The 25,006-nt window shown below is 38.5% G+C and overlaps 2 protein-coding genes across 4 annotated transcripts in view; one reads left to right on the top strand and one right to left on the bottom strand.

Moving 5' to 3' along the window:
* The window catches only part of IQCM (IQ motif containing M), a 453,243-nt gene that overhangs the window by 325,850 nt on the left and 102,387 nt on the right, over window positions 1-25,006 (top strand). The gene's annotated exons all lie outside the window — the stretch shown is intronic.
* LOC113925171 (transcription initiation factor IIA subunit 2-like) lies at window positions 2,587-3,109 on the bottom strand. The gene has a single exon (XM_035725494.1). The coding sequence runs from the start codon at window positions 2,973-2,975 to the stop codon at window positions 2,646-2,648; it is 330 nt and encodes a 109-aa protein (XP_035581387.1). The 5' UTR covers window positions 2,976-3,109; the 3' UTR covers window positions 2,587-2,645.

The following is a 25,006-nucleotide window of genomic DNA, read 5'->3' as shown; positions in this document are numbered from 1 at the left end:
ACCACCACAAAACATTCCTAAGATTCATATGGGACCACAACAGACCCCAAATAGCAAAAGCAATCTTGAAAAATAAGAACAAAGTTAAAGGCATCAGATATCCTGATTTCAAATTATATTACACAGCTCTATTGAACAAAACGTATGGTACTGGCATAAAAACGGATGTATAGATCAACAGAAGAGAGAGCCCAGAAAGAAATCCACACATTAATAGTCACTTGATCTTCAACAAAGGTGCCAAGAGCACACAATGGGGAAAAGATAGTCTCTTCAATAAATGCTGTTGGGAAAACTGGATATCCACACGCAGAAGGTTGAAACTGAACTCATCTCACACCATATATAAAAATCAACTCAAAATGGATTAAAAACTTAAATATAAGACTTAAAGCTATAAAACTACTAGAAGATAACACAGGGAAATAATTTCTTGACATCAGTCTGGGAAATGATTTTTTGGATATGACCTCAAAAGCACAGGCAACAAAAGCAAAATTGGACAAAGGGATTGTATCAAAAAACAAACTTTTGCACAGCGAAGGAAACAGTCAACAAAATGAAGAGACAATCTATGGAGTGGCAAAAAGTATTTGCCAACTATACATCTAAGAAAGGGTTAATGTCCAAAACATACAAGGAACTCAAACAACTCAATAGCAAGAAAACAAATGATTGAATGGGCCCGAATAGACATTTTTTTAAAGAGACATACAAATGGCCAATAGGCACATGAAAAGGTGTTCAACATCACTAATCATCAGGGAACTATAAATTAAAACCACAAGGAGATATCACCTCATACCTGTTAGGATGGCTATTATCAAAAAATCAAGGGATAGCAAATGGTGAGGATGTGGAGAAAAAACCCTTATACACTGTTGATGGGAATGTAAATGTATAGCTATATGGAAGACAGTATGGAGCTTCCTCAAAATATTAAAAATAGAACTATCATATTATCCAGCAATCCTACTCCTTCCATGTCTGAAGGAAATGAAATCAGTATCTCAAAGAGGTATCTGCACCCCCATGCTAATTGTAGCATTACTCACAATTGCCAAGGGATTGAAACACTGTATAACCTTTGATAAAATAGATGTGATCAACTCTCCCACAACCCCTCTGCCCTCCCCATGTGACTGTCCCTTTAGAAAAGCTCTTGCTGGCCCTTCCTTAAAGATGTTTCCACTTCCCTGTGCAAAGGCCTGTAGGGGGAAACTGCACATCTGTTCTATTTGCTTAATCTCATGCAGCTAAGTATCTCCTCCTCCTCTGAGATGGTAGAACAGTCAGTACTCAGGGATCATCTAAGTAATGAGCTATCAAATTCTCACCCCTATTGGAAAAACCACTCTACCAACTTAGAATAGACATTCACTTTCAGTATCAATTGTTTTTAGGCAAATCGTGACTTAGGTAAAATTATATCCAAAGGAAAGTAATTTCTCAAGCTTTCTTGGATCCTCTAGCTAAGGTGCCTTTATCTTAGCCATTTTACCTGCTAACAAACACACTTCCTTCTGTAAAAAAATTAGCTAGCCATCAGGGCTTGTCCCGCACTGCCCTCCTCAGAGCTTTTCTGCAATCCCAGATGCTTAGAGTTAACCTCAATCTTTATTCTATTATACCTTTACCATAGAACTTTCGGGGTGTGTGTGTGCACATACATGTATGTTCATATGTTTTGAAAGCTGTGTGGATTAAAAGGTTAAGGGCATAAACTTTGGAAGCAAACTGCCTCAGTTTGAATCCTGGCTCTAACATTTATCAGCTGGGTGACTGTGGGCTTGTACTTTACTTCTCTGGACCCCAGTGTACTCACCTGTAAAATGAATTTGTGTGAAATTTAAATGAATTAAGCACTTACATTAGTGCTTAGTGCACACGTTTAGTGCACATGTAATACATTTTATGTATTAGCTATTCTTTTCCAATGATTACATATATATTTGTCTCTCTGTGTCATAGCAGATTATAAGCTGTTAATTAAAGGCAATGGTGATAACTATGGTATATAGTAGACACTGCTTGGTATAGCTCAGAAACCTGAAAATTGTTGACTTCAGTTCTGTATGAACTTTTATTCTTTCCCTAGTCCCTGTATTTCCTGTCTTTGTGAATGGCATCCTTTATTCTCCCATATGCCCAAGTCCCAACCCGGATTCATTCTTTGTCTCTCCTTTTTCTTTATTTTCTCTTCTAATACCTGTCCTCGATCTACCTGTTCTTTCTGCTTCTATCTACCGTCCAATTCCTGAAGACAAAACATCCTACTGCGATAGCCTGTAGGTGGTTTTCTTGGTTTCACTCTTGCCCCATTCTTTAACCTGCTGTCACGGTGACCTTTTTTTTTTTTTTTTTTTTTTTTTTGAGTTTTAAAATGAGTTTATTCAAGAATGTTCTTAGGAAGGCAACAGTGTTTGTTATTAAAAAAAACTTCTGTTTCTTCATGCTGAAAAGGTAATGTAAGAGGCTAGAGTTATAGGCTTCTTTCTATTGGAATTCTGATAGTGTATATAACACAGTGTAGTCATTTCTGCGATGCCAGAATAAATAAAAAAAAAGTCTCTTCTATGCTTCTCTTCAAAAAAGCGATGAATAATAACAGAAGATGGCATTAAAAAAGCCATTTTTTTTTCAACTCAGTCTGTAGTATTGGAGCCAGTATTTTTACCATCACAGGCTACAATTTTCACTTTATCCACTTTAATAAGTTCTGTCACCTCTCTGAATTCAACATCATTCAAAACAAAAGTCCACACGTTATCGCAGAATCTGTATGTATTTAGAGAGCGCCTGAAATTGACTCTGTTCCTGACCCTCTGCACCAATGCTGAATTTATAGCTTTATCAAACTGAAGTAGAACTTGAAGGGCAAGTTGGGGGGTGATCTGTTGAGACTGTATGAGCTCATCAAGGCTCTCCTGGAGACTGTTTCCCAAAGTGGTGTTTCTGTATAACTGATATGCCATGGCTTAGAAGGAAGAAATTGTTTTTCTTATTCAGGCTTGCATTGATGTCCTGTGGGGAAGGCGCTTCCCGCCGGGGAGCGGACAGAAGCGGAGGAGCGAGCAGCCCAGCAGGAAGCACCTACTTCCCCACCACCTCTTCCTGTCACGGTAACCTTTAAGACACATAAGGAAGGTCATGGTGCTACCTTGCTTAAAACCCTCTCATGTTTTCATTGTGCTTAGCATAATATCTGTTTCCCTTATCCTGCCCTACCAAACTTCCCACACCCCGATCACTGCCTGCTTCTCCAACCTCGTCTTGCTCTTTTGGCATTTTCTCTGCTCTTCCCATCTGTCCAGCTTCTTTCTACCTTACGGCCTATTATTCTTTGCAGAAAAAGTGCTGAAGGCTTGCCCTGTTTGGTTCTGGACTGAGGTGTTATAATTTCTCTGTGTTATGGAAATGATGCAGTCACCCAAGTGCCTTGGTTCTCTGTTGGTGTCTTTGGCACAAACATAAAAATTGAAGTCTTGGTTTTTGTTTTTGTTTCTTAATCAGAGTACTCATTTTTTGGCATTGAAAGTACAAGCTCATTAGTGACTTTGGGGTATTGAAATGACTAAATGCAACAAAAGATCAGAGCTTTGAATGACATTTGTACTCATGCAGTTGTATTGAAACTTATTTCCTGGCTTACCACTGGTTATTTTTCTTCCCATCCCCTTACTTGTTGCAGATACTTGTGGCAATTATTGTAAATGTTTATATCTACTTATTAGAGTGATTACTTTGCATTTATGTCTCAGCAGTGTGCACACTGTAACTCACACAAAATGTTAGCTGTTAAAAACTACTGCTGGGCCTGAGTTAATTAAAAATACAGAGGAGGCTGAATCTTATTGTGTATAGTATCAGGCTCTGTTTGGACAGGAGTTTTTATATATTATGAAGTGGAAAATGCAAAAAATAAAAAAAAAGAAGAAAAGCATTGTATCTGGATAGAGCCACATGCTGGAACCATGGTTGCTAATTTTTATATAACAAAACAGATGGTTTGTGTTTGATTATGATTCTCCTTTTAAGAAATTTATATGCCAGTAAGATCTAGGCAGAATGTAGATTTTTGTGCCATTTCCAAATTTCCTTCTCTATAGTCCTACTCTCTACCCACACCCCCCAATTTTTTTTCTCCTCATGAAGGACAGTGTTGGCAACAGCAATAGCACTTGAATTAACTTAATTTATTTTTCTATGTATTTGCAGAATGGTTCAAGGTCCATAGCAAGGTGAATGTTTTCAGACTGTGCATGCATTCTCAAACTGCAGAGATCACCCAAGGGTAAAAGTATACTGATTGCTGGAAGCCATTAGTATCCTCCCCTTTCTCTTCCTTTAGAAAGACAGGCAAATTGTAGGCTTGTTTATTATGAGAAACCTGAGATCTCTCTTACTGTGTACGTTTAGAGGGAATTTCAACATGTATGTTTTGGGGAATTAAAATATGATAAAAGGCATTTTTATGCATGCTTGGATGGACTGTTGGTATTTAATCTACATTTGTGATCATCAGTTGGTGACACATTTTCCAAAAATGATAATATCATGCTTATTTTTAAAATCCTAATGTTGGCTTTTCATGGGTCTAAAAAGAGTTATTTTAATTCAAGGTAAATTAAAACTCAAGTTTTTGTTGGAGGAAAACTATTATTCTCTTCTATACCTTTCCCTTCTTAATGAGAAAAAAATGAGAGCATTATTGAGGATGACAAAGGTTGATTAAGGTTGTTAGTCAATTATATTTAACAATGTAGAGAAAAATCTCTGGATTTCCTGTTTGGGTGGTTGATAGTGTTAGAAGCTGATAGTTTAGTATCAACTGAGGTAGGGAATATGAGGAAAAAGATGTGTACGGACCAATAGTAAGGGGGGATTAGTTTGTAAATCATTAGGTTGGAACTGTTCACCAGATATTTAGATAAGTATCTAAGTAATGAGGGCGATCACTCATCCTGTTGGGGCCAGAGTTGATTTGACTTATCTAATTTGCTAGATCGTAGTCTTTTCCTCCCTTTCTACCCTACATTCTGTAACCCATCCAAAAGTGTGCAAGAAGATGACATTCCCTGATATAAGAGAAGCTTTCTTTGGTCAAAGACCTATTTAGGAGTTATGGTCACTTATTAGAACCTCCAACATGAGTCCAGAGTTTAAAAGTCAAAACTGGCCACCTGGGTGTAATTGTTTTAGACACATTTCCACAGGAGGGTAGATGGCAAAAGAGAAACTTGCAAAAACCATCAGTTCTACTCATATACTTTATTAGTGTAAGAGGCTGTGAAGCAGTGTGAGAAAGGATACATCTCAGCTAATACTTTCTCCCTTCTGTTCCCTCATGGACTATTGTCAGGGAGGATGCTATGGTTAGCAATCCACTTATGGTGAGGAATCATCCAGGTCACAGAAAGTTGTAAGCATAAATACATCTGTTGTATGAATTATTACCAGGTAATATTTCATTAAAGAATGGAGTTTTTATGGGATAGCCAATAGTGAGAGGAGAGGCACTTTCCAGGTACATTACTGGAGATGATATAAGTATGACCTCAAAAATTGTGTTGGACTATTGGAAAATGCATTGTAATGGAGGGAAGAGATTGATAGAAAAATAGTGGGAGATATATTCATTCCATTAAAACCGAGTAATGGAGGAAAGGGATAAAGAGTAGCCAGGGATACATTTTTCCAGTCTTACTGACTTGGCTCCTAGGATATTTTTATTTTCTTCTGAAGTTCTGTCTTAAAAATAAAGATTATGAAAAATTAATATCATCGGAGGGGGCAATAAAACATAGAGGCATATGGCTTTCTCTTTTTGATAGTATTTCTAAGCATATCCCATTGAAAGTATCTATATAATAAGAGAGGGTTGTTATGGTTATTGTTATTGCTTTTGATGTTTAATAGAGACAAGAATGTGATGCTTGGTTTCAAAATGCTTATCAACATATATCTATCCAGATACAGAAATCCTTTATCATATGTGCAATTAAATGTTATATACATATTTACATAAATGAAATTCAAATAATTTTAAGAATCACAGCTGAGTTTTTTAGAACCATTAGTTTAGTACTTTGACATTTTTTATTGATTATGCAACTTATTTTTCTAACTTATTATAGTAATATTTCACATTTTATTAATCTGTTCATTTTTAGTAACTTAGCTTTTCTAGCATTCATAGAGCTAACACCAGTAAAATGCAAAATTGGAGACTCCTACTCAAATATTGGATTTTTTTAACACAAATATTGATGTTTGCATTTAATCAAGATAAAAAACAAAGGTTTTAATCATTTTTATGTTTAGCTTGTATTTCAAATTCTAGACAATTTCTCATTAATATGTTTATTACACTTAAAAGGATTCCAGTGGGATGATTTAAAAAACTCTATTTGATGATTATATATATGCACATATATATTTATTTATATATATATTTAATTACAGAGATATCCTTGAACCCATAAAGCATGACAGCAAAGCAGGTCAATTTCTTAAGCAACAGTATTTCATTCAGTACCTTGGTGGTTGTAATTAACGTTTCTGTTTAGTTCTAATTATAGTTTTTGTATCGCAGCCATTATGCTAATGGTGTTATTCAGTAGTATGTGAGATTGCATTCATTATCACTGGTGAATTAAACCTTTATTAAAGAAAAATTCCCGCAGGCCTCATTCTGGAGTTAAGTAATTATTCATTTGGTTTTATCCTAGCAATTAGCTTATATACTGTAGCACTCATTATTGAGTTTCTATACCTCACTGAATGAGATTAACCCACCATGGTAAATAAATGCCTAACAGCTCCCAAGCTCACAATGTGTTGCTTTTAAAGCATATTATTATGTAACAAAATAAGGAATCAGAATGCATTGAAGCAGCATTCTGGCTTCCAACAAATAATGTCCTTGCTGGGAAGACTATGTTGGACATTTTGTGTTTAATTCCGCATTTAAAAAAATGTAGTTGAAGCCCTCCAACGCTAAGTTCACCTTTGTGGGTGTATGTTTTCCTTTGTTTAATTTCATTCCATTACTTGCTTGCTTGTTGAATTATGTTACTATGCCCATTTGATGTTGATAAAAGCCTTTTTCAATAGCACAGACTCTAAATAGAACATCCAATTAAATCTCTATTCCAAATGTATTTGGAGAGGGCTAGATCATCCAAGTCTTTTAGCTGGATGAAATCTTGAGCCATTCATTTTAAATCATTAGAATTTATTTGATTTATAGTTTTAGTAAAAATATTTCAAATTACTGCTCTGTTTTTACATAGCCATTCATGCCATCCAAAGTCCCACCTTCTCACTGTCCTGTAGAAAAAAGACTACCCAGGTTTTCAAGTTTCCACTTTCATTATCAGCTGATGTTACCTTTTGAGAGAGTGTCTCCCATTACGTTTCCTCTTCTTGGAAATACCATTAGACTACCTACTCTGCCGCCTCTGTTTTTTTTCTAGAATTCACGTAATTCATAAAATACCACAAAGTAAAGCATAGAATGGAACACTTTTGGGTCACAGCTGCCTCTTTTCAGTACCTATGGAGAATGTTGTCACCTTTCTCTTTACACTCTCTAAGATAGTCTATATAGTCTATATATTAAGGTACAACCTCAAAAACAGCAGTATAAACTTTGTTATTATTGCCATGATGTATCTGGAAAGATTGTGTTAACAACTTCTCATAATGTAGTCATTAGTGTTCTTGACCGGAAATGCCATTTATATAAAAATGAATCGAGAGATTTCAGAATTTGGTTGTTTCTACTTCCTAGTTGATCCGAAATGTTTTTGTTTGTTTGTTTCACAGTGTAGATGTAGTGTTTATTTAAAGTCTGTGGGTAAAAATTTCTTAATTTCCTAATGCAATGCATATTAAGTAGTGACACAGTAGCTTAACTTACACCATGAAATACTGCATCATAAAATACGTATTTTTCTCATGTGAAAAGTAACTTCTATAATTGAATTTCACTGGCATACATTATTTTTTTCAATTAAAAGGTTAAGCATAATACACATTCCCAAGAAAAGTATATTTTTTAAATCAACAGGGTCTTTTTTACATTTTATTTTATTATGTTATGTTAATTGCCATACATTACATCATTAGTTTTTGATGTAGTGTTCCATGATTCATTGTTTGCATATAACACCCAGTGCTCCATTCAATATGTGCCCTCTTTAATACCCATCACCAGGCTAACCCATCCCCCTACCCCCTTCCCTCTAGAACCCTCAGTTTGTTTCTCAGAGTCCATAGTCTCTCATGGTTTGTCTCCCCCTCTGATTTCCCCACCTTCATTTTTCCCTTTCTTCTATCTTCTTTTTTTTTTAACATATAATGTATTATTTGTTTCAGAGGTACAGGTCTGTGATTCATCAGTTGTACACAATTCACAGCGCTCACCATAGCACATACCCTCCCCAATGTCTATCACGCAGCCACCCCATCCCTCCCACCCCCCACCACTCCAGCAACACTCAATTTGTTTCCTTAGATTAAGAATTTTATCAGTGAGGTCATATGATACACATCTTTCTCTGATTGACTTATTTCGCTTAGCATAATACCCTCTAGTTCTAGCCACGTCATTGCAAATGGCAAGATGTCGTTTTTTTGATGGCTGCATAATATTCCATTATGTGTGTGTGTGTGTGTGTGTGTGTGTGTGTGTGTGTGTGTGTGTGTATATATATACCACATCTTTATCCATTCATCTGTTGATGGACATCTTGGCTCTTTCATAGTTTGGCTATTGTGGACATTGCTGCTATAAACAGTGAGGTGCACGTACCCCTTTGGATCACTATTTGAGAAATTAGAAGTCTCATAGACAAAACTTTCATCATCTTGAAATTAGTTTGCTCATTTTAGCACAAACCCATTTCTTTAATGCTTGTTTTATAATCAGGATATTTCTTTTGGTCCCGGATTATTGGTAAATATTTGTTAGACAAATTAATAGTTCTGGCATTTCCGAGTGCCTTTCTTTGTAGTAGATAAATATTGCATGGCAACCATATATTTTTCGCATGTTAATACAGGCATTGAGATAATTAACATTAGAGAAATACCGATAAACTCTTATTGAGAATCTTCTATGTTAAGTGAATCAAGTACCGGGCCTGCCCCTATGTCCCCATCACGGCCTCCTCACTTCTGCTGTGGCAAGGACAGTCCACGCTGCTGAAGACTGTGCTTCTAGAAATGTTTTGAGGACTTGCTCCCATAGTTTCTCTCTGTGCAGAATCAGGAAAGAGTGAAAAGGGACTGCCACTGTATACCAAGAAACAAAAGTCCGCCAAAAAAGCCCACTCAGGCCACTGGCCCTGCCTAACTGGCAGGGTTAGTTAGGCCCTGCCTAACACCACCTACAGGAATCTCCAGCACTGTAACTTACCCATACACCTTATACCTCAGCCTGGACCCCTGAGCGTTTAGGATGCTTCAGTCCTCTTCAGAGACTCATCTCACCGCTGAGAACTCACTTTAAAGACTAAACTTACGTTGCCTGTGCTGCAGAAATAAAATCCACTCCAGTCAGGAAAATAAACAAATAGACAATAAACAAACAAATAAAGAATTAATACCAAGAAAAAAAATCTTTATATTTATCTATGTATCTTTTAAGAACACTTTTTATTTATATTTTTAAAGATTTTATTTATTTATTTGACAGAGAAATAGAACACAAGCAGGGGGGAGCAGCAGAGGGAGAAGCAGGCTTCCAGCTGAGCAGAAAGCCCAATGTGGGGCTCGATCCCAGGACCCTGGGATCATGACATGAGCCAAAGGCAGATGCTTAACCGACTGAGCCACCCAGAGGGCCCTTAAGAACACTTTTTTAAATCACAGTGATTAAAGGTGGATCCACCAATGGCACATTAACAATGCTTATGAGGGTTGAACAAAACACTTCTCCATGTTAATAATCATATAAAGATCATCCTTTAATATCTAAAAGTGGCCTTTAATTGCAGGTCTATTGGTGTTTGTACTTTATACATTATCTAATGTTTCTCTTATACTTTATTTTTTGGGGTATCATCTTGTTTCATCTGTGGCAGTTGTTTTTCCAGAAGATCTAAGCAGTATTTGAGATCAGCTTTTGGCACAATCTCTTGGGCATCATCAAGGGCTCCCTGCACATGGCCACCCTCCTCCCTCCACTTGGGAACCTGTGCCAGGCTGCTGTGTGAGGACATCCTCCTGGTTCTGCCCAGAGTTTTCACTCCATCGCTCCATGACAGGCCAGGGCACTGTGGCTCCCCCTGCCTGGTGTGAATGCCTACCATGCTCATTCTCACTTAATAGCTTTAGGACTGCCTTATTCAGGAAAGGAAAGGAAGGAAAAGAAGAGGGGACTCCCTAGATTCTTAACTTGGCTCTACTACTTAACCTCGGTGTGACCTGTGAATGTTACTTTACCCATCTGTTTCCCAGGATCTTCTTTCTTAAATGGAAATAATGAATGCCCCTCAGAGTTGCTAGTAAGATCAAATGAGTTTGATAGATAGGTGTTAAGCCCTTAGAACAGTGACTAGCATATAGTAAATACCCCCAAATGATGGAAGTCTATAATTATAGTCATCATTATTATTTTAAAATTTAAGTGACATGCCCAAAATACCATAACTTAGCCCATGTGGTAGAATCAGGACCTATGGCATCTACACCTGGAGCAGTGTTTTTCCTTCTATACACCATACCATTTGGGATGAACACTTATGAAAAATATAGTTCATCGTGTGGCATTTCTACCTTATACGTTAGCTAATAGTGTCAGTGTGACCAGTCATCGGCATTAAGTCATTCAAATATTAATTACTCCTGTTATACTCTAGAGAGTTTTCTATTCTTGCTGTGATATTTTCTCTCCAGCAACACTTGTCCATATTTTGAGGCAGAGTGAAACTGCATTATTCTTCACTTCTAAGATCTAGAATTCTTGCCTCATTTGATTCTATTGAAACTAAGACTCACCTTGATCATCAACTAATATTTATCAATGGCTTTTTTACTAGGAGTTAGGGGACAAAGTTCCTTCACTCTAAGAGGTTACATTGTATCTGGAAAAAATAATAGGCATATATGTTCCAAATATCCCTAATCATCACTAACCTGTAAATATAAACAAAATCATATTAACGTTAATACACAAATTTCCCGTAATTGTAACCTGAACTGATTCCAAGGAGTTCCATACTTTCAAGAAATCTCACCCAGTATTTTCCTGGGAAGCCCTAGAAGGACTTTGTAGATCCTCAGGCATATGAGCATTTGTCTTCTCCTTTCATTCTCAACTCCCTTGAGGAAGACTCAGGCTCTTATGCCATTCCTTGCTGCTGTATTCTCTATGAAATTGCTCATGAGTGTGTCTCCTGGTTATCTGAAGCTACAAAACTCAAGAGGTACCAAATATGCTATATTGTCTGAGCCAGAATTTTGTGTTTTGTGCCTTGATGGGAAGACTGTCCCTCTTGCTAATTATGTATCATGACATTCTTGTGAGCTGGTACTTAGGCTACGTGTTTGTGGCCCGTGCATCATAATGCTCTTCAGCCCTCTGCTGTACAGAGGTCCACCAACTCTGGTTTCAGGCTGGAAAATAGTTGCAGACTGTCAGAATGCACGAGTCTGCAGGGTCTACATCCAGCATCTTGAGTGTATACGATCTTGCACCTGCTGGTATCCAGACAAGAAAGACAAGTTCTCTGGCCATGAGGGCTACTGCCCATCTCTTCTCAAAGGCTACTGAAACTCTTACTCCCTAACTTCCAGTCACAATGGCCTTCTCTCTGTGCTCCGAATGTGCCTCAGGCTTTTCTCATGCTTCTCCCCTTATCTAAAATAATAATAATCATGGCCAATACTTATTGTACGCTAATTCCATTCTTGGTACCGTTCTAAGTAACTTATAGGTGTTTACTTGTGTAATTCCCCAAAACAACTCCAAGAGATAAGTGTTACCATTTTTTTCTCATTTTAAAGATTAATAAACAGAGACACACAGCTTAAGAAATTTTCCTATGGTCATACATTTGAAGGTGCAGGGTCAGGACCTGAACCCAGGCAATGAGATGCCAGAGCCCTCCATTTTTCCATATCTTAGTAAGGGGCCCATAGCTTTCTGCATGGCTACCTCTGTCTCTCTCTAGTCCCTCCATAGCATCTCTGCTATCTGGAATTACCAAGTTTACCATTTTTGTTGTTGTTATTTCTTGTGTATAGTACTTCCTATGTTCTAGGGAATGTCCTAACTGCTTCACATAGACTAACTCACACAGTCCTCAAGCTTATTAGGAAGGTGTATTATATTTTACAGATAAGAGAGTCAAAGCTTAGAAATGTCAAGTAATTTGCCCAAGGTCGGGCAGCTAATAGCTATTGTAGCCAGAATTGAAACTCACGCAGCCAAGCTTCAGAGTCTATGCTACTAGCCACGCGACTTCTACTCCTTAGTGAAGGGAAGGACCTGTTTTTTAAGACCTCACTTGGATCTTCAAGCCCTGGAACCTATGGATGCTTAATATTTGTTAAAATGTCAAGTAAATGAATACATCCATCTTTTCATCTGTCAACATCCACAGTATAAGGTTTCATTCCAGTAACGTTCTACTTCCCTTTCCCTGATCCTTCTCTTCTCACTTTCCAGTGGCCTAAATTATTCCACTGTGCCCTTGGAACTGCTGGTCCCCAACCATCCAACCCTGGCTGTAATATAAAGGTGGCTTTCCCAGTTGTCTTGTAGCCTTTTCAAGTATTGGCTCTTTGTTTTCTTAAGAGTCAGAAGACTCAGAACAAGATATGGGATTGAAATGTTTCTGACATCCCACTTTTGCTTGCAGACCATAAATCCTTTTTATAAAAGATTTTGCTTTCAGAGATCTGTGTCATTTGACCGTGCTGCTCGCACCCATGTCTATTTCTCTTCCTTATATATTCTAAGTTCCCAGCATAGTGTATGGTCCAAAGTAAATACTCAGTAAATATCAGCCTCCTGGTTATTCGCATTTCTTCCCCTTCTCAGCATAGAGGCACCTCTTTACAGGCTCCCTTACTCATGTGCATATCAGCTCTTGTTAACAGGCCCTTTGGGAGGTAACAGTCTGCCAGTTCATCAGAAAATGCCGAAAGGTCAGTTTTGGCTCAGGTTTAGCTGAGACATGAATAAAAAGCCTTAGTAGAGAGTAGTCTAATCCCCCCCCCAAAAAAAAAGTCGTCTAAGATAAGCATCAAATGAATATCATCAATTGATTTATCAAAAATGGCAGGAAGGACATTCAGACCCTTGGCTTTCACTTTATGGACACAGCTATATTTCACCAAAAACAATGTCTTTTGATAGGGGTACGATCTAGTACTGTTTATTTTCCCTTGAAATTCTTGTCTTTGGTATGTGATTAAATGAAAAGGAGGAGGGTATGATATAGGGCAGTGCTGATGGCATAGAAGCTACTAAGAAGCCGGCTGTCTTCCCAGAGGCCAGGTTTCTGTCTTTCCTCTATTGTGAGGCTCCTTTCAACTTAAATTTCATTTACTGTAGTACAAAGCCTTTTAAATTGTAAAAGGCTATTCAAGTGAAAGATTGCTGTTATTGTACTAATAGGAATATAACTAAAGAGCAGTAGGACTCAGTGCCACTGATGTGAGATGGATCCCGGGGTCTGCTGGGCAGGGAGGCTCACTGATGCAGAATTCTAGTCCCCAGACTCTTCCTGTCTTTGAGTGGACTCAGAGAGTGACTACACTGGAATTTGCACTGCCCAGTCCTACTGCTGGTCACTCAAGACTTAGTAATGTTTTGATCACTTTCTGACTTCATGATAAAGTCAATTTACCCATAAATTAATCTAATTCACATTGTAATATAAATCCTCACTCTTAATAGAGAAACTATGTGCCTCCTGCCACATGGGGGAACTTAAGTAAGGAAACGGAGATTGCTTTGGAATTTCTTTTTTATGTCAAGCAAATAGGCTAATGCATCATTCCTCACAAAAAATGTCTATGCCTCTGTTACTTCCATCTGTTACCCTGCCCTCCTCTTGCTCTGATACATGCACAACTTGGTTCATGTTCCAATCTGAAGTTGGTCCATTCCGTTGTGTCCTAGATCCAGCCCCATCTCACCTTCTTCATGACTTTGCTCCAGTGATTCTCACCTCTCTCCAAATCATCAATCTTCCTCTTTTTTTTTATTATGTTATGTTAATCACCATACATTACATCATTAGTTTTTGATGTAGTGTTCCGTGATTCATTGTTTGTGTATAACACCCAGTGCTCCATGCAGAACCCATCACCAGGCTAACCCATCCTCCCACCTTCCTCCCCTCTAGAACCCTGTTTGCTTTTCAGAGTCCATAGTCTCTCATGGTTCATCTCCCCCTCCGATTTCCCCCCTTCATTCTTCCCCTCCTGCTATCTTCTTCTTTTTTTTAACATATAATATATTATTTGCTTCAGAGGTACAGATCTGTGATTCAATAGTCTTGCACAATTCACAGAGCTCACCATAGCACATACCCTCCCCAATGTCTGTCACCCAGCCACCCCATCCCTCCCACCCTCCACCCCTCCAGCAACCCTCAGTTTGTTTCCTGAGATTAAGAATTCCTCATATCAGTGAGGTCGTATGATACATGTCTTTCTCTGACTTATTTTGCTCAGCATAACACCCTCTAGTTCCATCCACATCGTTGCAAATGGCAAGATTGCATTCCTTTTGATGGCTGCATAATATTCCATTGTATATATATACCCCATCTTCTTTATCCATTCGTCTGTCGATGGACATCTTGGCTCTTTCCACAGTTTGGCTATTGTGGACATTGCTGCTATAAACATCAGAGTGCACATACCCCTTCGGATCCCTACATTTGTATCTTTGGGGTAAATACCCAGTAGTGCAATTGCTGCATCATATGGTAGCTCTATTTGCAACTTTTTGAGAACCTGCATACTGTTTTCCAGAGTGGCTGCATCAGCTTGCATTCCCACCAAGAGTGTAGGAGGGTTCCCCTTTCTCCGCATCCCCGCCAACATCTGTCGTTTCCTGACTTGTTAATTTTAGCCATTGTGACTGGTGTGAGGTGATATCTCATTGGAGTTTTGATTTGGATTTCCCTGATGCTGAGTGATGTTGAGTACTTTTTCATGTCTGTTGGCTGTTTGGATGTCTTCTTTGGAAAAATGTCTGTTCATGTCTTCTGCCCATTTCTTGGTTGGATCATTGTTCTTTGGGTGTTGAGTTTAATAAGTTCTTTATAGATTTTGGATACTAGCCCTTTATCTGATATGTCATTTGCAAATATCTTCTCCCATCCTGTCAGTTGTCTTTTGGTTTTGTTGACTGTTTCTTTTGCTGTGCAAAAGCTTTTTATCTTTTTTTTTTTTTTTTTTTTTTTTTAAAGACTTTATTTATTTATTTATTTATTTGACAGAGAGTGAGCACAAGTAGGGGGAGCGGGCAGAGGGAGAGGGAGAAGCAGGCTCCTTGCTGAGCGGGGAGCCCGATGTGGGGCTCGATCCCAGGACTGTGGGATCATGACCTGAGCCAAAGGCAGACCCTTAACGACTGAGCCACCAGGCGTCCCCCAAAATAAGAACGTTTATAAAAAAAAAATAACAAAACTGCATGAAGTCTAAAAAAGAAAATTTATTCCCCTACCTCACATGATTGTGATTAAAAGAGTGATTAAAAGAGTAAGTAACCAGCAGACGAAGAGAAAGCCTTTGATGAAAGTCAACATCTAGTCAGGACACCAAAAACCAAACCCTTTCTTAATCTGGTAAGGCACCTTTTTTTCCTGGACTACACAGTAACGGTAAAAACTGCAATTCCTGTTCCAGGTCTGTGATCCATAGGCACATAAAATAAATGTGGGTGCTGCCCAAAAGTAATCAATACACCATCCTAGCACAGCATTAAGGAATATGGACTTTAAAACTGGGCTCTCCCCACTTACTAGCTCTGTGACTTTTGGTGGACTCTGCAACCTCTCTGTGTCCTGTGCTAGATCCTGAGCAGAGCAGTAAAACAAAGACAGCTTCTAGGGGAAGGCCATGTTCAGTGGCCCCTAGGTTAGCAGGGGCTGAACCAGAAAGAAAGACTAGAGGTGCAGCTGGGGTTCAGCAGCAGCCAAGGGGAGCCGAGGCTCCAGCAGCCAGAGCAGGGGAAGAAACAACGGGAGACAGGGGGGGGGAGAGCAGGAAGCAGACCAGGGCAAGGGTGGGTGTGGCCAGGGAGAGCTGAGCAGGGGCAATCCTCACCCACCAGCGCCCCCACCCCTCAGCAGTCTCCACCTGTCTGTAAAGCACCTAAATTCATCCGTATAAAAAGCTTCAGACTTTATTAAATAAAAAGGAGGTAGAAGACAAGTAAAGGAAACAGGCCAGTTACTCCTCCTTCCAACCCCACATACACGGGCATACAAACAGACACAACTGACAGGGACAAGTCAGGGGACAGACTGAAGGGCGGAGGGAGGCAGCACCCTCCGGGAGTGGGCCTGGACCCAAGGGTGCGCAGAGACCTGGGCCAGGGGCAGCCGTTCTGAGGGGTTATGCTTGAGCAGCTTGGAGATGAGGTCCTGGGCTCCCATGGGCACAGAGGCGGGGAACTTCAGGTCCACCTTGACGATGCGCCGATATCGTCAAAAGCTTTTTATCTTGATGAAGTCCCAATAGTTCATTTTTGCCCTTGCTTCCCTTGCCTTTGGCGATGTTTCTAGGAAGAAGTTGCTGTGGCTGAGGTCGAAGAGGTTGCTGCCTGTGTTCTCCTTTAGGATTTTGATGGACTCCCGTCTCACATTTAGGTCTTTCAACCATTTGGAGTCTATTTTTGTCTGTGGTGTGAGGAAATGGTCCAGTTTCATTCTTCTGCATGTGGCTGTCCGATTTTCCCAACACCATTTGTTGAAGAGACTGTCTTTTTTCCATTGGACATTCTTTCCTGCTTTGTCAAAGATGAGTTGACCGTAGAGTTGAGGGTCCATTTCTGGGCTCTCTATTCTGTTCCATTGGTCTATGTGTCTGTTTTTGTGCCAGTACCATATTGTCTTGATGATGACAGCTTTGGAATAGAGCTGGAAGTCCGGAATTGTGATGCTGCCAGCTTTGCTTTTCTTTTTCAAATATTCCTCTGGCTATTCGAGGTCTTTTCTGCTTCCATACAAATCAATCTTCCTCTTTTTACTGGGTATTTTCCATTAGTATACAAACACTCTGCTCTTCCTCCCAGGTTAAACAAACAAACAAAACCCACAGAAACAAACAAAAACTTTCTCTGTCATTTACTACTTCTTTTGCAGGAAAATTTCTTGAGTTGTGTGCACTTACTGTCTTTGAGTCCTCTCCTCTTATTTCTTTTAAATCCACTATTTCACACACACCTTCTCCTATTCCTCCACCCAAACTGTTCTTGTCACAGCCACCAATAACCTCCGTTTTGCTAAATCCAGTTATCATCTTACTTGGTCTACTGGCAGTGTTTCCAAGAGCTAGTCACTGCCTTCTCCTTGATAGACTTATTGTTGTGGTTGTTCAAAAACATCTCGTGGTTTCTCTCCTCTCTCTGGTTTTTCCTTATCAGTCTCCTTTGCTGATTCCTCATCGACTCCCTACCACCTTACTGTTGCAGTTCCCCAAGCCTCAGTCCTTAGTCCTCTTCCCTCCTCATTTATACTTACTATCTTCGTGATCTTTTTCATTTCATGGGTTTAAATATCACATGTATGCTGACCACTCCCAAACATTTATATCTAGTCCTGACCCCTCTCTGAATTTTAGGTTTGTTTATGTATCCGCCTAGTCAATATCTCCACTCAGAGGTCTAATAGATTCTCTAGATGCAGCATACCCAAAATAAACTTCTGATCTTCTGGTTCAAATTGGCCCTACCTACATTCTTCCCATCTTTATTAATGGCAATTGCATCCTTCTCCTTGCTCTAAGGCTCTGAATTTTGGGGCCATCCTTGACTCCTCTCTTTCTCTCACTCCCACATCTAACCTGTCAGAAAATCCTTTGGCTGTACCATTTATTCTTCCTGGAACATTTTCTACCCAGATATTCACCTAACTTCCCTATGTCCTTCAAGTCTTAGTTCAGACGATACCTTCTCAGTTCTGTCTACTCTGTCCACTTTATTGTGCAACACCCTCTCCTGATCTCTGTGCTCCTTATCCCCCTTTCCCTACTCTGTCATTCTTATTACTACTTTCCATACTTATTGCCTTCCAACATGCCAACCTGGCTATTTTTCACTTGCTCCCTCGGACTCATTCTCCACCCTGCGCTGTGCCCTGGAATGATGAAATATATGAACTGCATCAAGAGTCTCCCTGGCCCTTTGGGTTTCAGTTGTGTGTAATCAACAGGAGGCAGTAGCACTAGATGAGAGAGCAAAAGGGCTATGAGGCTGGGGTATTTATTTCCCCAGCTCCTTCCCTGCTGTGTCTCCATCCATTGGCTGCTTTGCTCTACTGAAATCTATAACTCCTGTCATATGGCCCTTGATGAGTTTTGATAACTATGCCCTTCGCTGGTTCCATCAGGCCTACTGGTATAACACTTCCCTGAAGTTGTTAGCCCTGGGATTATGCACTAGCCCTTGTTGGTTTCTCTAAACCTTGATCTTTTTTAAGTAGTCTTTTTTATTAAACTTTTCATTAAGTATGTCATCTATTTCCTGAGATCCTAACTGAAAAACATACTAATATACTTATTCATCATGTTACTTATTGTCTGTATCCCATAACAGTGGTCTTTGTCTATTTCGTTCACTGATGCATCCCCAAAATTTAAAGCAGCGCCTGGCACATAGTATATGCTCAGTATGTATTTGTTGTTGGTATGAATAAGCAAATGAATTAAGGATTCTTATCATGCCTTTTCTCCTCCTCTAATAATATGGTTCTTGATACTCTGATTTAGATATTCTCCCAAATTTAAGGTCAGAGCATATCAGTGTGGGAAGAGATTTTTGTGGACATCTACTCTCTTAGTCAACATTCCTGAAAGACTTAGTCAACTTAGTCTGGGCATGTAGTTTGTGAAAACCCAGTATTGCCTGTGACAGTATTTTCATTTTCAAACATCACTAATTATTAAATAATATGTCATTATGTTCTCTCTCTGAAGCTCACATCTTTTTCTCGTAACTCTACCTTCTGGAGTTCCAGGGTCAAATCTAACCTATCTTTCCCTCTGGTACTCTTGCTAACATGTGTACATAGCTAATATGGCCCTCTGTGTTTTCTCTCTGCTTGAAGGGAAGCATCCCCAGCTCTTTTTCAATAAGCAGTCTACAATATTCCATGTAGCCCTCCTTTGGTTATGTTCCTCTTGTTAAAAATTCCACAAAAAGTGTAATGCATAGAATTGAAGATATCATTTCAACCCAGGCAGAAATAAACAAAACAGGCATCTCCTTTGATCAGATTATTGCATTTCTGTTAGTGCAAACTAAGCACTAATTGAACATTATTATTGTTGGTATTTTTTTAAGATTTATTTCTTTATTTGAGAGAAAGAGAACAAGAGCAGGGGGAGGGGCAGAGGCAGAGGGAGAGAGAATCTCAGGCAGACTCTGCGCTCAGCGCAGGGCTCGATCTCACAACCCTGAGATCTCAACCTGAGCAGAAACCAGGAGTTGGACACTTAACTGACTGCACCACCCAGGTGCCCCTGTTGTTATTATACCTGTTATAAGTCAAGGAAGGATTGCTCTCAGGTTGTATGGTACATGGCACACAATTCTTCCACTCAAGGGGCTTGCAGTCGAGTAGGAGGGAGCTGGGCAAATAAACAAGGAAGGTGATGCTGTGTCCCAGCTGGTAGGATAGAAGTGTGCATATGAACATTGTTCACAGCTACTTCGAAGGACTGATTCATTGAAGCAACGTTTGTGGCAGTGAAAAGGATGTATTGGGTCAGTCTAGGTTTTTTTTTTTTTAATTTTTATTTATTTGAGAGCAAGAGCGAGAGATAGAGCGTGAGCGGGGGGTAGGGGCACAAGGAGTGGGAGAAGCCAGCTCCCTGCTGAGCAGGGAGCCAGATATGGGGCCAATCACAGGACCCTGAGCTGAAGGCAGATGCTTAACCAACTGAGGCACCCAGGCGCCCTTCAGCCTAGGTTTTATTTCCAGTTTATTCAATATTATCAATTGGTTAACTTTTTTGAAAAGCTGATGAGCAAAACTATATTTCAGTTGTTTCAACATGTGCTTCTCTGTAAATGAGGTTGACTTATTCAAATATTCTTTAACCATTTGTAGTTTTCAGTTAATTCCTTGATAATTTTTTTACTATTTTTTTATTTGTTAGATTGTCTTCTTTATTGATTTGTTAGAGCTCTAAGTAACTTCTATAGATTAATCCTTTGTTACATAGCTTGTAAATATTTTATTTTTTACTATTTGTATATCATTTGATATGCTGTATTTTCATTATCATTCAATTCAAAAGACATTCTAATTTCTATTGAGATCTATCAATAGATCATTTATCATAGATAAATGCTTTACTAATGAGTCATTTGGAAGTACATTGCTTAACTCCCAAACATTTATGGATTTACTGGTTATCCTTTTTAAAAAAATTATATTGATTTCTAGCTTAATTTCACTGTGGTCAGAAAACATATTTTGAATTATTTTATCACTTTAACATGTGTTGAAATTTGCCTTATGGCCTAGAATATGGTCATTTTTGGTAAATGTGCTATGCACAATTTGAAAAAATTGTGTATTTTAGACCAAATTTGTTAATTATGTTTTTCAGATCTTCTATAGTCTTACCAATTTTTATATAAATATTTTATCGATTATTGAGATAGGTATTTTTAAATCTGTTGTGGTTATGGATTTGTCTGTTTATTCTTGGGTTTTATCAATATTTTTGCTTTATATATTATATTTTAGTAGTAGCAAATAAATTTAGAATTATGTCATACTTATGGATTGACACTTTTACCATTATGAATTTTCCCACATCTGTCATGCTCCATGCCAAAAATTTATTTTGTTCCATTTTATTGTAATTATAGTTACAGTACCTTTTATTTTTGGTTATTGCTGAATGGCATGTCTCTTTCCATGTATTTTCTTTTAAGCTTTGCTTGTCCTGATAAATGTGATGTGGCTTTTGGAAATGGTTTGAAATTTGCTTTTGTTTTCATCCAGTCTGACAATCTTGGTTAGCTGCATACTTTATGCTATTTCTATTTCATATATCTTGCCAAATGTTTGTATCTAAATCTCCCTTCTCATTACTCATCTTCTTTTTGTTCCACTTGTTCTACATTCACTTTTATCTCGATTCTTGAATCATTTGTGATTGTTTTTACTTTTTTTCAGTTTCCTTCTCTATCCTTTGTTAGTTATACTGTCTTTTCCATTTTCTCTGTGGTTACTTTAGAGATTACAACATGAATATTGTCTTGTTAATGTTTAATTTCAATTGACTCTTTCAACACTTCTCAGAGTATAATGTGTTAGAACACCGCCAATCTGCCTTGTGGTCTAGAGTGGCAATTTTTTAAATTCTAAAAATCTCATATAACATTATTTTTATACAGTCAATATTAATTTTCTGTGTTTTTGTGTTTTTTTATATTTTGGTTTTTTTTTTTTAGAAAATTCATTATCTGTACTTATATATGATTTTCTTTGTATTTATATCGCTTGGGTTTCCTGGTGCTTCCTGAATTTCTGGTTTTTCTATTTTTCATCACTTTTGGAAAATTTACGAATTTCATCTCGTCTGTCTCTTCTTTTCTTCTGAAACTTCATGACCTATGTGCTAGACCGTTGCATTTTTCCCAAATGTCCTGACATTCTTTTTGGGAATACTACTTTTTTTTTTTTTTTTTTTTTTTTGCTTCTCTTGCTGTTTGGGCACATATTTTCTGTGATACACGCACACACACACACATACACACACACACACACACACACACACACCCCTATACCTATATATAAGTTTCTGATTTAGCTCTAGTGATTAATACAAGGATGTCATCTCATTTGGGAGTAAAATGAAATAATTTTATATTAATAAGAACCTCCAGCTCTCTGGTATCAACTACCAGCCTCCCTTTCTATGCTGGAAGTCCATTTATATTAATTATGTCTCAGTATAATACAATAATGTTTCTGTCACTTCCAGTTCTTAAACCACATCATTCTGGTTTGGTAAGACTCTGAATAACTAATTTTATACTTTCAATCTCAGAAACTAAGACCCTGCTTTTCTTGCCTAGTGTTGACCATGGTTCCAGTGGCTTACAACGTATTTTCACTTCTCCATTCCTTCTTCTGGGCAGTTAGATTCCTAATGTTGGGCAGGAGGCTGGCTAGGTAAAGCAGTGATATCCTTATTTGTCTGCCTGTGTCGGGTTTGGTCTGTGTGTCTGCCATTCTAACTTACTGTATATAGACTAAGTATCTATGGTGAGAGCTTCAAAAGGACTCTCTGTGGAAGGGCTCATACCCAAGTAGTCTGCATAGGCATTGATGGCCCTTTGCTAGGCTAGACTTTGCCTTCTGGGTATCTCTCCATTGTTAGTGTCTTAATATCTTCCTCTGATGCTCAAATCTGTGTTCATGATTAGTTTGAAGGTTTGGGACAAAACCAGGTAACATCCACTTTGCCCCCCATTTCTTGAATCTATCTATGTGCCTTGATCTCATGGAAACTGGAGACACAAAAAGGCAGCCCTTCTTTTACCCTTGGCAGTTCTCTACCATGTGGCTTTTCATCTTTCCTCATTGTTCTTTCCTTTGCTCCGGTAGCATAGAGGCAGGTCGGGCTTGCATTGTGATGAGCACTGGGTGTTATACACAACTGATGAATCGTTGAACACTACATCAAAAACTAATGATGTACTATATGTTGGCTAACTGAAAATGATAATAAAAAAGAAAGAAAAATAAATGAACAGAAATGGCCAAAAAAAATTAATGCCTAATAGATGGTCAACTAGAAACAAAAAAGCCTATTTCCCCTTCTTGAAGGGACCTCCATTATTTACAACCAGTTCTTTGGAATCTTTTTCATTTAACTATGGGGAGGTTCCCGCAAGGAGGTAAAGAGAATGAACAACTTTCCTACAGTGGCCTTCTGTCAAAGGCACCTTCATTTCTTCCAGTTGGTGGTGGCAGTTGTACGGCGAGGTGAGCATTGAGGGGAATTAGAGCTGATTGCACAGCATACATCTCTCAGCAAGCCTCAACAGCTTATAGCTTTCTAGACTTAGAATGCAGTATATCAGCTTCTTGTTTCTACTCATTTGTGAATCTTAGTTTCCAATTTTGCCCTTTGGCCCCTAATAGCATCCAATTATATACAGAAACACTATATTTTTAGTGACCATGTCACAAGAGTTTATATGGAGCTTGATGACCAATTAAAAGCTTATTTATTATTTATATAAACTGTGCTTGTCAAGCCACATATTTCACACCTTTTGTTAGGTAATTGGTTAAAAAATCAAATGTAGGGGTGCCTGGGTGGCTCAGTTGGTTAAACATCTGCCTTCAGCTCAGGTCATGATCTCGGGGTCCTGGGATTGAGCCCCGTGTCAGGCTCCCAGCTCAGCGGGGAGTCTGCTTCTCCCTTTCCTTCTGCCTCTCCCCCCCAGCTGAGGCTCTCTCTCTCTTGCTCACTCTCTCTCTCAAATAAATAAATAAAATCTTAAAAACATAAAATAGAAAATCAAATGTAAAACTATTTCTTCATTGAATATTCTTATTTATATCAAATAGCATATGGAAAAGTGCATAAAGATTAACATTTAAATATCCTTTCTCCTTTTTCTTTACATGTCATCTTTAATATGTTGTCAATTCTTATTTTAATGGTTTAGGTACTTACACAGGCTGGTTAGTATCACTGATATAATGGAAATGGGGAAGGACAAAAACTAATAATATCATGGTTTTCTTCTATCTGTATCTGTATATGTATTACACCCTACATCTAGACTTCATAACTATTCCTATTTAACATTATATTATGATTTTTATTTGTAAACTACCAAGAAGTTGGGGGGAGACTTGGACCTGAGCTATCCAAAATGGTAACCAATAAGTTAAAAATTTAAAAATTAAAAATTCAGTGCCTTATTCACACTTACTACATTTCAAGTGCACAAGAGCCACATGTTGCTAATGGCTACCATATTGGGCAGTACAGATAATAGAACATTTGCAACATCCTAGGAAGTTCTGTTAAGTATCTCTGATCATGTAGAACTAGAACCTACAGACAATATAGATCTCCCAGGTCAGGCAAAGCAGTCTCAAAAGGTTCCATCAAAAACAATCATTGGTCTGTACCTCTGAAACAAATAATGCAATATATGTTAAGAAGAAAAAAAAAAAGAAGATAGCAGGAGGGGAAAAATGAAGGGGGAGAAATCAGAGGGGGAGACGAACCATGAGAGACGATGGACTCTGAAAAACAAACTGAGGGTTCTAGAGGGGAGGGGGTGGGGGGATGGGTTGGCCTGGTGATGGGTATTAAAGAAGGCACATTCTGCATGGAGCACTGGGTGTTATGCACAAACAATGAATCATGGAATACTACATCAAAAACTAATGATGTAATGTATGGTGATTAACGTAACAATAAAAAATTAAAAACAAAAAAGCAAAAAAACCCAAAAAACAATCATTGGAAGTACCATTAGGTAAGTTAAGTCTGCATGAGAAGGGCCCAGTGGCTTACCATAGGTAAGCAAGGTATATCATCTGAGGATATGATAGCAGGCAATAATGAGATGTCAATACAGGGAAATCAGACAAATCTGGCCAGAGAGAGAATTTAGGGTCAAGGTGTCTAGTCCAGAGAGCTCTAGCAAGATCAAAGTAGGACAGTTTCTAATTCTAGATGAGACTAGAAATATGCAAGATATTATGTTCAGAATTTAGTTCTAGTGGAGGTAAGGGGCAAAAAGAATGTGAGTGCTGGATTG

The sequence above is a fragment of the Zalophus californianus genome, chromosome 2 (genome assembly GCF_009762305.2).
Source record: "Zalophus californianus isolate mZalCal1 chromosome 2, mZalCal1.pri.v2, whole genome shotgun sequence".
Classification (NCBI taxonomy): domain Eukaryota; kingdom Metazoa; phylum Chordata; class Mammalia; order Carnivora; family Otariidae; genus Zalophus; species Zalophus californianus.
The sequence above is the reverse complement of the archived record's forward strand: the minus strand, read 5'-3'. Positions and strand labels throughout refer to the sequence as shown.